Source organism: Hydra vulgaris, chromosome 04 (assembly GCF_038396675.1).
Source record: "Hydra vulgaris chromosome 04, alternate assembly HydraT2T_AEP".
Lineage (NCBI taxonomy): Eukaryota > Metazoa > Cnidaria > Hydrozoa > Anthoathecata > Hydridae > Hydra > Hydra vulgaris.
In genome coordinates, this window is record NC_088923.1 from 32,981,404 (window position 1) to 32,998,837 (window position 17,434).

Consider the following 17,434-nt stretch of genomic DNA (forward strand, 5'->3'; position numbering starts at 1 on the left):
AGACCAAGTTATAACTAACCCAAAAGAAAAATTCAGAGTAGAAACTTTTAGAGTAATAATTGATCAAATATTAAGCAGCCTAGATCAAAGGTTTTCAAACAATAGCAATTTAATTGCAGATATCCAGTATTTAATTCCTAAGAATTTTAACCTTGTTGAAAATAATGATGCTTTAACACATATAGCTGACCTAATTAGTATTAAAAAAAGAGATATAAAAAAGAAGTGATACAGTTTTTCTATGATTTATCCTAATTTAACAACATCAGTTGTGGGAAGAACTAAATATATATACAAACACAACACAAAAAATAATACCAACAGTGAGAAGTCTAGTGATGAGTTATCAGCAGATAGTGGTGGAGAAAATATGATCGCTGATGCTTTTGTAAGTCAAATTTAAATTAGTTTAGTTTGTCTTGCTTGAATTAATTTAAATTTAGTTTGATCATTGATTTCAGATAATAGAAATAAATGCAAGCTATCGCACTCTTTACAGCGCCATCTTTGCAGCGTTTTGGAATCAGTATTTAGGGTGTCAGTGACATGGGTGTTTATACCATTAAAACATTTTGATTAAATAGCCTCAGTATTTTTCAAATCTATAAGCAATGTAATAAAAATTTTCCACAAAAATGGTTGACTTTATAAATTAAACTTTAAAAAATAGATTTTTTATTACAAAAAATTTTCTAAAAGTGTTTTCACAAGAATATAAAGTGAACACTTTATGAACTTAATTTAAAATTTTTTTTTTTCCAAACTTATATTTAAAAATTGCTCGAAAGAACGAAAGAAATACTTGTCTCTTAATAATAGTTTTAAGGACAGTATTAAAGTAGTTGACTTAAAGCTAAACCAATAGCTGTTTTAGCTTTTATATTGGCTAAAAATATTCGATTTAAATATATTTATTAATTCCTTATTTTTCCATTTATTAATATTAATTTCTTTTTTTTCGATTAATTATCTGTATTTAATTTTAAAAAATAAATTTTTTCTTTTATTTACTTTTTTGAAAACAACTCTGATTTATGATAAGTTTTAAAAAAGATTCTCCCTAACTCTTATATTTCGTTTAACACCAAGTATAACTTATTATACCAGATGAATATATAAAAGATAATATGATAATATATCTAAAATATACAAAAAAGTAAGTTATTGTTAAGTTATTATAAATAAAAATAACTCATCAAAAATATCATATAAATATGTCCTAAACATTATCATAGTTAATGCCATTACTAAGTTGATCATAACTAATGCGATTAAGTCGTTGATCACGTTCTTCTTGTTTTATCCATTCCTCGTGAGTTTTGCCTGGTCCTATCAAATACGTTATAAACATAACATCAGATAACAAGTTCAACTACAGTTTTTTAATTTGAAATTCTTAAATACCCCAAAGTTTAAAAACTTTGGGGTATTTAAGATTATCCAATGATCCTAAAGTTATTAAAATCTTAAATAAATGATCTTAAAAAATGAAATAAAAATCTTACCCTTTAGTTTAACTTTTAAGTGATGAAACTTTGTGTAATGATAATATGGCGTCTGATTTTCAGTATTGAAGTCATTGTTTAAATTTTGATCATTTTCGTTCTAGTAGTTTACATTTAATGTAAAACTGAGAAATGGATTTATATGACTTTAAATTGTAAAAAAGAAAACCCCAAAACCCCCAAAACCCCAGTTGAGGTTGAGAATCCTCTGAAACTAATACATAAGCTTCCCGGGTAAAGTCTTTAGTAGACTATATCAAAAGTTGTCATTTTATTACAATAACTTAAACAATAGCCTGCAAGTTTTTGGGACTGCATCTTTATTTTTATCTCTTGCTTATGGGTAAGAATGGATAATGCGAAACTTTGTTTATTTTGTTCAAAAAATATATAAATATATTTAACACTCTGTAGAGCAAAAAAAGTATAAAAAAATAGAACGTGTAAAAAATTATCATATTTAAAACCAAAAAATTTCTTTTAAAATAGGAAAGAGAAGATTTTCAAAATTATTACATAATTTTAAAGAAGGGAGGAGGTAGGGTCAGCAAACCGTGATGGTTTGTTACTCGGGCAAGAAGAAGGGAGTGTATGTTGTTCAAAAATTGTGTTACGTAGTTTATGGTTGACCCTTTGTAAAAATTTTATGTTGTATTCAAGTACAAAATTTTCAATTGTATGAATTTACCAACCTATTCCACACACAAACTACAGCAACTTGGAAGCTATAGCAACAAAGATTGGAGTTATATGGTTAATTAATATCGTATATAATGCAGCAATTAATTTATGGATGCTCACAACCCTGGCAAATTATTTACTCACCAATATCAAATAGATGCATGTATAGTGCTTGCTATTCTTAACGCCATAGCACTTAACAATACCATCTTTAATTTTTTATTGAAAACATATTTTTAAAGGCTTCTTTAGTCTTTATTAGTGTAAAATAAACATTTTGCTTTAATTTGGAGCAAATGAGATTCATTAGCTTTAATTTAAGTAAAAACTTTAAGCAAATGAGATTCATTAGCAATAAAAAAGTCATTTTACAAAGTAAAAGGAAAACTCTGATAAAAATTCAATTTAATAACGGTTAAGACTAAGTGGGACTTGTAAACCTTGTATCAGTTCTAATTCAAAACAGGTTAATGCCAGAAAAATTATCTTGTTGCAAAAAACATTCTGTATACCACTACTTTCATTTCTAAAATATTTAAATCGGTCAAACCTATTTAATCAAAACTGTTTAGACGTTGTATTTTTTTTTAAATTTACCTAGCAAATATTTGTTACACTTCCAAATACTTAATGTCCTTTCAAGGTGGTTCTTTTTAACATTTAATTTTTTAGGGAAAACATCCAAACAAAAACAAAGCAGAAAAATTAAATAGGAATAAGAGAAAGTAAAATGGCGTGATTGCAAAAAAATAGAGAAAACTGGAACTCATTTATTCTTGGTACTTGTGCAAGTTAAAAAAAATTATGACTTTTTAATGCTGGTACATTTTACAATACTTGAAAATATATTTTCTGAATTGGTATGTTCGAATTATGCTAGTTATATCACAGCATATGACGACAAATTAAACATCAAGAAATTTCACAGTGTATTATTGTTGAAATTTCAATTTGTGATTAGATTAAAAGTTCATATACTTGTTTCAAAACCGAATCAAAGAAAAATAAAGTTCATTGTCGGTATAGCATTTCACATAATATACAACCTGTTGTTGAAGTTCGTGAAATCAGGTGTGATTTTACTACTATACAAACCTATATTATTTTAGTACTATGTATACTTATGAATATTTTAGCACTATATTTACGTTTAGTACTATGTATATACAGTTTTCTCAAAAATGAATTTTAAAAAACTATTCCATTAACTTAACCAAGTTGTTAAAGATTCTAATATAAAGTAACTAAATGCAATACGAGAACTGCTGCTGCAGAGGCTGCCCATATTTATGTTTGCACAATCTTGTAAAGTCTTATAAAAAAAACCACAACACTTATATCTGGTAAAAGAAAACATATCAACAAGTTGGTTTTATTCAAAATTATTACTGTTAAGCCATTTAAATAATATTGGAAAGTCATGAAAAAAAAAATTATCTTTTTTCATTTAAATAACCTTGGGGAATCCGTACGATTGCCATAAATTTTGCCATTGAAATGCTGGAAGTTGGTGCAAGTATTGATTAAAAGTTAGCTAGACATACTCACTAAATTCAATTCCAATGTGGCTAAAAATTTCATATTTTTAATTTTTAAAGCTTTAATGGCAGATGAGCTATTGAAAGTACGTTTGCACGGCAAAAAATAAAATTCAAACGAGGGTGTAAATGTAATCATATTGTCTCGTGTCTCTATTTACTGATTTATAATTTTATATATTTTATATTTACTTGTTTCATCACGTGCCATAAAAATATTCAAAATTTGTAAAAAGATTGGATAAAGATTTCACCCGAAGAAAATTGTTACTTGTTAAAAACTTTGTAAAATTAATTGACTAAATGGAGTACCTGTAAAAAGCTGTAAGCCAATGTTATCATGACTCAGAGATTCCACAATGGATTAAACACCAATGCGCGAAAAAAAACTGATTAGAGAAAAAAATGCTCAAACATACACCTGGAACCGGTTGTGTAGGTAAAATTTTGTTTTTGTATTGGTTTAGAAGATGTCTGATGCTTCAAATTATCATAAAAATTAACGAAAATTAAAGTGTCGTACAGTTAGGAGGGAGGAAAATTATGATAATTTTCTTATGTATAACACTCAAAGTAGCTCGTCATTTTGTCTAGCTAAAAGTTGTTGCTTGATGATCAATAAAAAGTAAATATTTGTACAATCGCTTACATATGGTACATCTTAATGGCCAGTGAATGGTACAGTGTATGGTATGGATGGTGTATGTTACTAATGCAAAGAAAATATAAAGGCCTAAATAGAACACAAGAAAAAGTATATAAAAACAGGTAAAAGGTCTAGCGGGAACAAAAAGATCTGTAAAGGGGTATTAGATTAAAAAATGATTTTATAAAATTGCAAAAATAAAAAATTAAAATTAAAATTTTAAAGACAAAACAGAGCAATAAATTTTTATTAAAAAAGAGCTTAATGTATGTTTTTTGAAAGATATTTTTTGTAAATTGAAAATAAATATATTCCAGTCATGATATCAACATCAAGTTTTTGTCGTTGTTTTTTTTACAAACTTGTTTTTTTAAGCTGGATCTGAAGAAGTAATATTTTACAGAGGTCTGGATAATTTAGATCAAAAGTTGTACTTCATAATGAATATTCAAAAATATTTCATTCAGTAAATCTGTTTTTAAAAATTATTTTTTCTTATGGCGCTCATTATACCTCAATCTGTCCTACTTATTATAAATCTATTATATATAAATCTATTATATATATATATATATATATATATATATATATATATATATATATATATATATATATATATATATATATATATATATATATATATATATATATATATATATATATATTACTATTTGATTTATAAATATGTAACACCAGGGCTTGCTCTAAGGCGGGACGATCTGGACATTTTTTCAGGGCGGCAAATCTAAAGGGTAGCTTTTTGACTTTTACGGTGATAAAATATTTATAGTCAGTTAATCAAAAAGTATATAAACTAATTTTTTTTAGTTAAAACCAACATATAATTTTTATTTTGTATTTATTATTTTATTTTTTCTAAAAATTATTTATCACACATCCTTGTATGGAACAAAAATTTTTAGATTTCTACTTATGGATGGGCAATGATTTTAAAGCATGTTGAAGAATTACTTTGAAACCAATGAGTGACATAAGAGATTTCATTAAGGAAGTATTTACAATGTCTTGCTAAGCGTTTATGAAAATCCAGAAATTGATAATTTGATAGCACGAAACCTATATTTTACTAAATTGTATTAAACAGTTTCAATTTTTGTGTTTAATAGTTTTTGGATTTAGAAAATTAAAATGCAATAAGCAAGATGATGCAAATAAAAAATTACGTTTAATATCTTGATACTTTAAAAAAATGCAAAAAAGTTTTGGGATATAAGCTTGGATAAGTTCTTTAATGAAACTATTGTTGATGCAAAAGAATTAGCTCATAAATTGACGTTAGTTCTAATTTTAAATCAACAATACCACGACACTAAATTAAAAGAAAATCCAACTCATCATATGAAGCACGAGATAAAACAACCAATGATCTTAAAGAAAAGTTTAAAAATAGACTTTTTTTTAGTTTTACAATTGATCAAGTACTAAATGCGCTTGATACTAGATTGAAACAATGTTATCGTCATAGTAACAATTTTAAATGCTTTTATAATATATGACTTAAAAGCCATGTCTACAAAAAACTCTGATGATGATTTTCAACAGACTTAGTAGAAAAATTTTGTAAGTTTCGACGCTTTTTGGGAAAGAAAGCTTAAACCAAGTACTCAAATTAATAACAATATACTCCATTAATTAATTATATTTTGCTTCATTAGTTATTCCTCTATTATTTAATAACATTTTGTTCCATTAACTATTCCTCTATTAGCTAATAACATTTTGCAGGGGTGGTGCCAGTATTTTTTGGTCTTTGAGATATCTAACTTGCGGACAAGGAGCAAACTCCAAACATTCATATGTTAATACTTATGTCAAATAAGGATGCTTTGCAAAAAATTGCAATGATTGGAGCCTGGGAACAAAAAACCCCTAAAATTCTAGCCCTTTTTCCTGCCCCAAACGTGAGAGCAACAAGTTGATGAAATACTTTTTGTACTATTTTCAACAAGACTTATATTCATCGAGAAATTTTAGGTTTCATAGTATAATTTCTCAGCGTTCAAAAATTATGATCATATAAAATTTGCAACCCTCTCAAATTGAGGAGGGTTTAAACTTTATATGGTCATATTTTTTGCATAAATATAGACTGCAGACTAAAAGTTTATTTTCAGCTATTGCAAATATTTTAGTAGAGTGACATTTAAAAAGTTTATAAATATTAGTTTAATGATAATTTAGAGTAGCAGTAAAACAAGATTCTGACCTCTTTGTTTTGATAACAGTCATCATGGTTGCACAAATTTGTATAACGAAAGTCATCTATATCTCTACGCTTTGCCGACCAGCCAGTAGTTTTTTGTTCTGAAAGTTCAATAAATATTTACTTGAATTGAATGTAATATTTTTATTTTTTAAATTATTACTTTAATAATTTTAATATTAATTTTTTTAATAATTATTGTTATATTATGTTTATATTAATACTTTTTTTAATTAAAAAATAAATGTCTATTTGATTTAACTAAAAAATTGTCACCATACCCAATTAACTGTGAAAGATTATTTATTTATTAGTGATTAAATTATCCAATAATTTTAAAAATCATGCCCATTTTAAAACTGATTCCAGAATTTAATCTAGTTTTCAAATTAAATAGATTTACTTCTTTTTTTTTTTTTTTGTTTCGTGTGATATTTCAAGTAAAAAAAAAAACAGGTAATAATGCGTGATATTTCAAGTTAAAATACAAGAGTCATCAATAAAAATAGTTACATATAACAACAATTACAAGTAAGTAAAAAACTTGAGATCTATGTAAAATAGTTAAACTAGTATAATGCTTACAAAAACAAGTCGTTACGCTATGTCGTATTCAAAGCTAGGGTCATCTTATCCATTAGGCACTATAGGCACTGTGCCTAAAGCCTACGAATCTACAGGGGTCTACAAAAGAAATGAAAAAAAAAGAAATTTTAAAGTGTTTTTCATTTTATTAATAAAACAACCATACAGATGCAGCATAATATTCATAATTGATAAAAATGTTTATAATCAAACAGTATAATTAGATGACATTAACTTTTCGACTTTTGGTATTTGCAAAATCAGCTATAACATCTTCAAATGTCATCTCCTGCATTACTTCATTTTCAATTGATAGCAGTGCCAGGGAGGATAGTCGGGCTTGTCCTATAGGTGAACGCAGATAGTTTTTTATCAGTTTTAATTTTGAAAAAGAACGTTCACCTTCTGAATTCGTGCCTAATATAGAGAGATAAATCCTGAAAGCGATATTAACATTTGTAAAACTTGCAACTAGTTTATTGTCTATTTGCAGCTTAATCTTATCATACACCGATTTACCATCGCTAAACATTTGAGAAAACAGCAAAAGCTCATCGGTAAATTCGTCTTCGAGGTCTGATGGATACAACTGAATTAGTGCCTTGGTTTTAGCCACTATTTCCTCACTCGACAAAGATCTGTTGTCAAGAAGAAAGTTAAACCTTTCGTACAATACTTTATAAGCTGCCATGCGTTTTTCCATCTCATTATTAAGTCTGTCTATGATAACGTAATACTGTTGAATACGGAAATTATCACTGACACTAACATTTAAACTGGGATTACTTGTATCCATAACTTCGTCATCAAATCGCTTCCGTATTCGCTTGCGTTGTGTAGCTTCTTTGTAATCAGATTCTGTAAGATCTTTTGCCTGGCCTTCGAATGTTTCAAACTTACTGCGTGTGTCATGAAAATACTGTATGAGACCATCGTACAGTTTAATGATGGTGCACAGCTCAATACCCGGCTCCTGTAAGGCTTTATTGACAATATTCATCTTTTGAAGTAAATCTTTCCAAATCACACACATTAACGCAGTTTCAAAGTAGTCTAAATGTTTAACCAGTGATTTTGCTTCATGAATAGCTGCTTGTGGTTGATGTTTGCTGTTAGTGACATCACATAATGCTTGACGAATTTGTAAGTAATTTGCATAGAAAGCTCTTGTGGCATCACTTCTAGAGGACCGCCTAGTTTCTGATAAGCTTTGTAAAACAAATACGTTTTCTTTAAGAAGTTCTTTAAGAGTTGACCATCTCTTCGTTGAAGCTGAGAAAAAATTATAAACTGACTGTATGACACCAAAATAATTTACAGCTGCTGAACAACACTCCACGGCAGCTGAACCAACTAAGTTTAGGCTGTGGGCAGCACATGGAACCCATTCTGCTAAATGATTAATCTCTCTGAATCTAGCTTGCACACAAGAATATATTCCACTCATATTGCTGGCATTATCAAAAGATTGTGATTGGCAATTTTTGATGTCTGTTCCATGAAACTGAAGAATACCAACCACAAGATTAAATACGTATTCTCCATCATGGTGTTCAATTGAAATAAATTGAAGAAATTGCTCTACCACATTTCTGTTTTTGAGTACATAGCAAATAACAAGTGTGAGCTGATCTACATGACTAATATCAGGGGTTGAATCGATGCTAATTCCATAATATTTAGCATCCTTGATTTCAGAAATTATTTGCTTCAAAACTTTGCCTCCTAATATATTAATGAGTTCATCGCATATGTTTGCTGAAAGATATGATACATTTCCTTTTCCTGGATTTCCATATCTTTGAATGTGTTTTCTTAGAAATGGATCAAATTCTGCTAACAGATCAATACATCCAAGATAATTTCCATTGTTAGGAGAGTTATGCAATTGATTGTCACCAAGAAAAGCTAATCCCTTTTCAGCAAGAAACTTTATCACTACAACAACCCTCTTTAAGACAGTCCAGTATTTGCAAGACTTCTCATTTTCCTTCTGAAGTTCAACATCAATTCGAGTAGACTTTTTGTATTGCATTATCATCGACACAGCAGCAAAATGATTTTTTGATTTTTCATGTGAGGTTATCCTAGCAATAACATTTTTCCAATCATCGAAACCAGTTATAAATTGATTCCTTGGTGCATTATTAGTACCAGCACTGCCGATTTTGCAACCAAATATCTTGCAAATATAGCAAAACACTTTACCAGTTGAGGGCGAATATATGAGCCAACCCCTGCTGACAATTTTTCCATTTACCAGTTTTCTTATAAAATATTCCTTGCGTACATATCTAATCTTTTCACTAAATTGTCTACCTTTTAAGCTTAAATCAGATTTCAAATTCTGTGATGGGATATTCTCTGCATAATAAGCTATGAGATCAGCATTTATTTCCCATTCAGCAGGATCATTTGAAATAGATTCCTTACTATTCCTTATTCCCAATCCTAAATCTGCTACTGTTGGTTCCGCATCTGCTTGAATAACTGGTTCACTTGTAAAACTCATTGCATAACCGCATTATTCCACAGTATCAGTCAGCATTGGTTCTGGCTCTGGTATTACTATTCCTGGACTTGTTGAAGAAACGAAAGAGTTTATTGAAGTGTCATTGCCAGAAGTAGCATCTACTTTATTAACATATTTTAGCAATGAACCTTTCATTTTTTTTAATGCATCCTCTTTCCTTTGCTTTTTCTGCCGTTTAATATAGCCAGACTCGTGCTTTCTCTTGTACCCATCGCCATCGGACATGACTTTCTGAAAATCATAATAAATATTCAGTATAGAATAGACATAAAACATAAAAATAAAATAAAATATGTTAATCCATTTAAAGAGGGAGAAAACATTTAAATATATTCCATAAAACATTACATTTAACAAAACTTATTAATAATTTACAAAAATGTAATCATAACAAATAAAATACCTACCAAATAAAATCGTACTTTTTAAAATTATACGTGGAATTCTGAGAATTTCATTTTTAAATAAATGTAAACTATTGATAAATTTAAACAAACATTTAAAACAAATAACAAACCATAGATTGAACCATAAAATATTACATTTAACAAAACTTATTACTAATTTACAAAAACGTAATCATAACAAATAAAATACCTACCAAATAAAATCGTACTTTTTATATAATACGTGGAATTCTGAGAATTTCATTTTTAAATAAATGTAAACTATTGATAAATTTAAACAAACGTTTAAAACAAATAACAAACCATAGATTGCTGAATTTTTAATGGCTTTTCATGGTCATAACTAAAGTAATGATAGTGAGAGAAATACAATTAATGAAATGGTTACAATTTAATTTCTTTAAGGCATAATATGTGTACAGATACAGAATAATCAAACAAACAGCGACTGTAGGCCCATTAACGACAGCGTACAAAAATTAAAAAATAATGTAAATTGAATAACGTGTACATGACATTTAAATTGAAAGAAAGGCCTACAGCTATATTTTTATGCAAAGTGCCTAGAGCCTACGACGCTCCAAAAACGGTCCTGTTCAAAGCCGCATGATCTTTGAATTAACGACTTGATTTGCAAATTAAAATAAACACATTGATTAGAATTAGTTCTAAACTAGTTCAGAACCTTTCTCTCTTCTTTCCTTTTCTTTATAAAACTATCCGTTCTATTCAATAGATATAATTTTATAACTATTTAACAATATATAGTAATATACAGTAAACTTCAGCTTATTCGAACCTCGAAGGGGATTGAGAGCTTACTTCAAATAATCTTAATTTCGAATAACTGAAAATCTTTTTTGAAGTTACCTACTTCAAATTACTATCAAATTTTCTATCAAAAAAGAAGAAGACCTTTTGAATAAAATTTTGCTTAAGTCTTTATCTTGTAAAGTCACAAATTATTTACAACTTTTTTGAAAAAAAAAACGTAAATTTTTGATTGCTGTTTTGTTTCAAATGAGTGTTTGCCAAACATCTTTGCTAAGAGGTTTAATGAAACAGTTTTTTACATTTTTGCCAATACAACATTCGTGCAATAAAAAAACTTTAATGCCCCTTTATGACTCCCTGGCCAACTGGTTTGATTTTGGAGGTTATTTTTGGCGGTAGAAATACTAATTCAATTGCTTTAAGGTTGTCAAAACTAGGATAAGGTGGGCAGTTTTATGACTAGAACAACTTTCCGACCCTAAACTTTACGTTGAGCCTTCTTACATAATCGGTATAGATTTTAAAGTCCATCTCGGATTTATTTTAGAACTTGTACCAACAAGATAAGTTTTTTGACATCTTTGATCATTGTGGCCTTGCTGCCTTTCCAATTATCAACACGAACCATTATTTACCAACCTCGTTTTGTGTTGCTAGGCCTGTTAACCAAACTTTTGCTAAATTTTTCTTCTGCACATTGTTCACCATAAAAGAACTTAGTTGGAAGCTGTTGATAAAAAAAAAACTTATCAGCTCTGTAAATATCCCTTGAGAGGATTGTGGGCACATGGGTCTGCTCCCAGCTTGTTGTCATTTTTTTTTGTGCACAATCTTTCCTTGCCAGAAATTGTTCAAAAAATAGCATTATGTTTATATTTCCAACAATCTAGCCACCTTTCTGAAGACTTAAAATTCATTATGTTGAGTTCTTTTTCAAAATCTACAACTCTCACTCTAATTATGTCTATCAATTGTGTCTCTATCAATTATGTGTTTACCAATTGGTACATTTCGTTCTCACACCTATCTAAAAATGGTGTCAACCTCAGTTTTAAGGACCAAAAAAACAACCGATGGGGCGTTAATCTGCAAGGTCTCAGGTATCACCAGATGTAAAAATTAAAATCTAACCTCCATAGCCTAAGGAGAAAAACACATTTAAAGTTTTATAGCATTTTGCGCTACTAATCGCACTTGGAGCCCCGTTATAAATTTATTTTGTTTTTTTTTCACTTATGGGTTATGGAGTTTTTAAAAAATATCAAAAACTCTTTACATAAATGTGTTGGCTGTAACCTGACAAAAAATCAGCTCTTTAACACTTGAGGTTTGTGTACAGAGACCTAGAGTATAGGGTATGGCACTAAAAGCCTCTTTAAAAAGAGACAACGGATACTTTACGTTTTTATTCTAACCTTATTATCGACATTAGAAGTTTCAAAATTTAATAGAATGAAGCCTTGGCATGTATCTTTCAGGCAAAAAAATTAGAAGCAAGATATCTTTTATCTGTGCAAAGATATAGCTCTTAAAGTAGAAATCTGGCCTTTGAAAAAACGGCCAAAATATAGCAGCTTTTTGTGGTTTATATGCTTTTTAAAGATTCAAAGTTACATCAAATAACTAATTTAGTAACAATTCATGTGACTAGTGAATATGGGATTCTATGGTTGTTAGACTTCACATTTGTGTGTACTTTGTCTGCAAAGTACACACAAATATGAAATGCCCCTTTTCTTATACAATCTTGGACAAAAAAAGAGTACTTTTTTTCTCCAAGTTTGTATAAGATATGCAGAAAACACATAGTTATAGGCATTTTTACATAAAAGCCTCTTTATTTTTAGTTTTTAAACCCACAGGTTTGCTTTGTTGTTTTTGTTTAAAATGATTGACCAAATATTGAAAGTACACACAATAATAATAACTTTTAAAAATCTAAATAAGAAATATATCTTTACTGAAATGGGTTTTAACAAGATATCAAACAAAAGAAAATCTCATTTAACCTTAATCTCCCATTGAAAAAACACATACATGCAGAAATGATTTCCTTTAAAAAAAAATTACTTTATGGTGGTGTTATGATGTTTATTATGTTTAGTTCTTGCAAAATAAGATATATACTTCTGATTAGTTTTTTATAAACTTATGATATTTTATGAAACTATAAATAAATTAATATAGTTTAAATGTAAACAAAAATTTCAGAAAAGAATAGTTCTAATCAAAAAATGTTATACCAAGTATTTCTAGAATGAAATTCTAGAAATCACTGTTTAACTGTTTAAAAAAAAAAGAATTATTTGAAAAATTGAATTCAAAGATGCTTGCTGTTATAGTCAATAACACATTTCAGTAACTGGTCTCCATAACCAGGGTGATCAGGATTTCTTTTGCACCTAGCCCATTGAGCACTGAAGATTGAATGCAAGGCATCTGTTGATTGCTCACTAAAAATGTCCAATGCTGAACCCTTTAGAGCAATAAATTCAGGAGCATGGTAGAACACTGCATGGGCTTTTGGGGTGACTGAAACTGGGATATGAGTTGAAGATATGAGTTCTTAAAGTCTTTGATATGTTGAACATATGCAGTATTTAATGTTCTCCCAAAACAGGAGCTAACAACACTTAAAATGTTGGAATGTCTTCACGAAACCAAGCATATGGTCTGCCTTTTCTCTTTCAAAAATTCTTTGCAAAACATTCATATTCTTCAAAAACTTGATGACAATCATTCCCAACAAACTCTCCACCAAGATAAGGTTGTAATTTCAATTTGAAAAGTAATGGCCAATCTTTGCCTTTAGGCCATATCTTTAGCATTGATTTGTAAAGATGATTTACAATTCCAAGGAGAAGATGAAATTCCATTGGGGGAATAAACTCAATAACTTGTTTGACATCTTCTTGGTCAAACGATGGGTTATGAACAACGTTATGAAAACCTTTTGCGCACTTTTTTCATTCTCTTTCTCAATGAATGTTTTGTATTGCATCCTAATGGATCTGAAGTTTCTTGGAGTTCTCTGTTCTTTGAGGTCACTAGATTTAACATCACACCAACAGCAAGGGTGTTTGCTTGAGTGGGACTGAATGCCACAGATGATATTGGCTAACTTCATGTCACATGCAATAAAGAAAGGCATCTCAATTTTTTCAAATAAACTTAAAATTTTTTTGACATTTTCATAAGTTTCTGAAACATTTTCAGCAACAGCAACAAATGGCACTTGTTTCTTTCCCATGTTCTACAGTCAGTAAGCTTTTGTTATTTGAAGCTGAACTTGTTTTGACATCCACCATTGGAGATAACACTCAAGCTGAACTTGAGGAAAAGATCCTCCCCCATCAGTCCTAGTTTGATGAGAGGCGGTGAAGTGATTGCTCTAACTCTTAGAATTGAGTTATAAAAATCCCCTAAACTCTTGCAGTGAACAACCGTTGCTAAATAATCAGTTTTTGTTGATGGCCTTGTAAGTGAGACTTTGGTCCTCAAAATTGAGGTTGGCACCATTTTTGGATAGGCGTGTTCTGGTGTTCATAAACAATTTGTATACAATTTTATAAGCGGAATCATACTTTCCAAAATTTAACTTTTATCTCTTTATTCCAAATGGACCAGAGTCATACTTGCTGCTTATGCTTTTTTTAATGCTTAATCCAGTAAGTCAAAACTTTGAGGAACACTAAACCTTTTGGCAACATTATTTTTTAGTTAGACTAAATCTAGCTGAAAATGTTTAAATCCTTAAAGAGCAAATTATTTCTTACTTATTTTTAGAACTGTCTTTTTTCGTGTAGTTGCCACGTTGAAATTTCTACGGCACGACGTTGCAATGTATTTGATTTTATGTTATATGATGAAATGCAATGGAAAAACTTTGAGTAACTTACGGGGTTTCCTTTAAGGGTAGAAAAAAATTATTTTTATAAATAAAATTTCGAATAACTAAAATAAGTTTTCGAATAAATATTCGATTAATTGATGGATCAGTTTCGAGCTAAAAAAAGCTAGCGACGAAAATATAAAATCTTAACAAGAACTTTTCTGAGCGGAAATTTCCAATGTAATCCGAATAGAATAGAATCAGCTTTCACTGAAATCACCAAAAAAAATTTGAAAGAAAAATCAGATTATCTTTTTTTTGCCCTAAGAAGACCTAACGGTCTTGTCACAGAGCACCGCGGAAGAGCATTTCGCGCTAAGGCTGCATATCTGAAAAGCGAAGTTTTCGAATACAAAGAAAAAAAAATGTCAACATGCAATCAAATTTCAAGATTGATAATATAGACAAAAACTAATTATAGCTTATTATATTTAAAAAATTTAATGATTTAATTTAATTCTGAATTACATTTTATCAGGTTTTAAAATTTAAGTTATTGAGCTTTAATCTTTTGCGTTTTTTATAGTAATAAAAAAAATAATAAAAACTCAAACCACGAGCGCATATTTAAACACTATGGCAAAATTGTAACTTTAACCTGTTTGTTTTTGGTGGTGAATGCAAAATATTTGAGATAACATCACGTTCTACTTTTGTTTTTCAACATCATAGCTAATTTTGATTAGTTTATTTTTCAATTAGCTGTTTTAATATTTTAAATTTTTAGTCTTCTTTAGACTTAATCGCTGTACCATAAAGAAATTGTACCTACCTCGGCGGGAAAAAACTTTTTCATTAAAACGTTTGTCACGCACTATGTTGCTTTTGTAAGGTATCTTCTCATACAAGTTAGTTAAGTTAAAAACTTGCTTGTTTTCTTCGCCTGAACTCAATCCCACCTCATTTGATTCTTTAGATCTCGATTCGTGGTTTAAAATTGCTGATATATTGTGAGTGCCAATCAATCGATGATCATAAGAATTAATACTTTTATTAAGATTTCCTTTTAAAAAAGAGAAATAGTCTTGTTTGCCACTACCTTCAATTTCATTCCCAAGGTAACTTGCCGAACCTTCGTCAAATTTATCTTCACGATCGATTATATTCGCATTACTTTTCACTACCTTAGTAAAGATTTTATGAGTAGTGACATTTGACATATCGCTTGAAATGTTATGCACTAGAGATACATTCGAGAGATTTTGATAAGAACCAAAACCTAACCTTGTTTGTTGTAAAATGCCGTTTTCAGTGGAGTTATTCATTAAGTTAACTTTATCTGCTTTAGAAGAAAGTTCTAAGCTCATATTTTGTTCATTTAAATTATTCTGCAACCGCGTTATTTTGTCGCGCTTCATATTTAAAATTTCTTGTATTTCTCGAAATAAACCATCCATTATTGTTAAACAAGTAAAACTTTGTAACACACAATTTAAAAATAAAAATTGTAAGACTTTCATTTTTAGAAATCTTGACTAAAAAAGCAATTAAAGTTATTATGTTGAGTTATGTAGGTCATAGCGCCAAATAAAGTTAAAATTGTACCGAAAAAGCGCTAGTCACAGCAAGATGCTATGAGCAATATTAAGAGCGAAACGTTAATAAAATTCACTTCGTATTTAAAAATGCAAAACATAAGTATATATTACGGAATAAAAGCGATGTTATGTTATAAAACGATTATACATCTTGTTTAATGGACGAGGTTTTTTTCAAATTTGCCAAAATAAGCACACCTTTAACTGTATGTCGATTTAAAAAAAATCTGATTCCTCAGGAGCGTCCAAGTCGCGATATTTAATAACTTTACGATCTCTAAAGATGGCAGAACCGCCACTAAAAAAAAAAAATAATTATGAAAAAATTTTTTAGAATAATTGCACACTGACGCACCTGTTCTTAAGTATTTATACAAATCAGTAAAAAATATTATATACAAATTTATATATACAAATCAGTAAAAAATAAAAAATAAACATTCAGGGGTCTTCCACAAAGTACATACACATGAAAAGGGGAGGGGTTACCCAAAAACGTACGAATGGGTACAGAGCAGAAGGAGGGGAGAGTTAAAAGTGTTAAAGAAAGCGAGTACAAACTACCACTCCTAAAAACCTTTTAAATTATAAAATACAATATAAAGTTAAAGGAAACCTGACGGGACGGAAGTAAAAGGGTTGCATAATTGAAATCAAAATAAGAAAAGCTTTAACTTTTATCATATTGTTTGTTCAACAACAGAATAAAACCATATTTTTCGTTGATCTGTGTAATAAAAAAGTTATTAAAAAAAAAGTTAGAATCCAAAGATTTTTTAAATTGGATAGTAATTAAAAAGATTAAAATTGTTTAACTTAAACGATAACATTTACTTAACTAATGTCGTACTACTTCTTGTCGTATGTCGTATGTAATGTCGTACGACTTCTTGTCGTATGTCGTATGTAATGTCGTACTACTTCTTACGCAAAAGCAGAACAACAAAAGATTTGTAGAATGAAAGCAGTTGAAACTGGAACATGATTTTATACCACAAGCATAATTAAAAGATTCAAAAATTGACATTTAACCTGCACTAATCCCACATAAAAACTTAGTAAAAAACATGTACTTAATTTTTTATTGCCAATTTTTTTATATAAACGAAAT

The 17,434-nt window shown here is 29.1% G+C and overlaps 2 protein-coding genes across 3 annotated transcripts in view; both read right to left on the reverse strand.

Moving 5' to 3' along the window:
* Nucleotides 1-959: 959 nt before the first annotated feature.
* Nucleotides 960-16,346, reverse strand: LOC105845096 (uncharacterized). Of its 2 annotated transcripts, XM_065796118.1 has the most exons (4): nt 15,558-16,346; nt 6,598-6,695; nt 1,506-1,605; nt 1,109-1,329 (listed from the first exon to the last, which is right to left on the reverse strand). In XM_065796118.1, the coding sequence occupies exons 1-4, from the start codon at nt 16,243-16,245 to the stop codon at nt 1,220-1,222; spliced, it is 996 nt and encodes a 331-aa protein (XP_065652190.1). In that variant the 5' UTR covers nt 16,246-16,346; the 3' UTR covers nt 1,109-1,219. The 2 variants fall into 2 exon arrangements, with proteins under 2 accessions (XP_065652191.1, XP_065652190.1); XM_065796119.1 differs by lacking the exon at nt 1,506-1,605 and having other exon boundaries at nt 960-1,329; nt 15,558-16,287.
* Nucleotides 16,347-16,403: 57 nt separating this feature from the next.
* LOC100198740 (serrate RNA effector molecule homolog) overlaps nt 16,404-17,434 on the reverse strand; it is a 28,009-nt gene continuing 26,978 nt past the window's right edge. The window contains exon 14 of the mRNA XM_065796117.1: nt 16,404-16,621. Coding sequence (XP_065652189.1) covers nt 16,540-16,621 — 82 coding nt within the window. The 3' untranslated portion in view covers nt 16,404-16,539. The remainder of the gene's footprint in view (nt 16,622-17,434) is intronic.

Excerpts from the sequence above, each read along its gene's own strand:
- LOC105845096 (XM_065796118.1), bottom strand. The coding sequence starts at position 16,245 with ATGAAAGTCTTACAATTTTTATTTTTAAATTGTGTGTTACAAAGTTTT. Across the intron at positions 1,606-6,597 it reads ACTGTTATCAAAACAAAGAG|AACGAAAATGATCAAAATTT; the intron begins GTCAGAATCTTG and ends GTAAACTACTAG. Across the intron at positions 1,330-1,505 it reads CTTAAAAGTTAAACTAAAGG|GACCAGGCAAAACTCACGAG; the intron begins GTAAGATTTTTA and ends CGTATTTGATAG.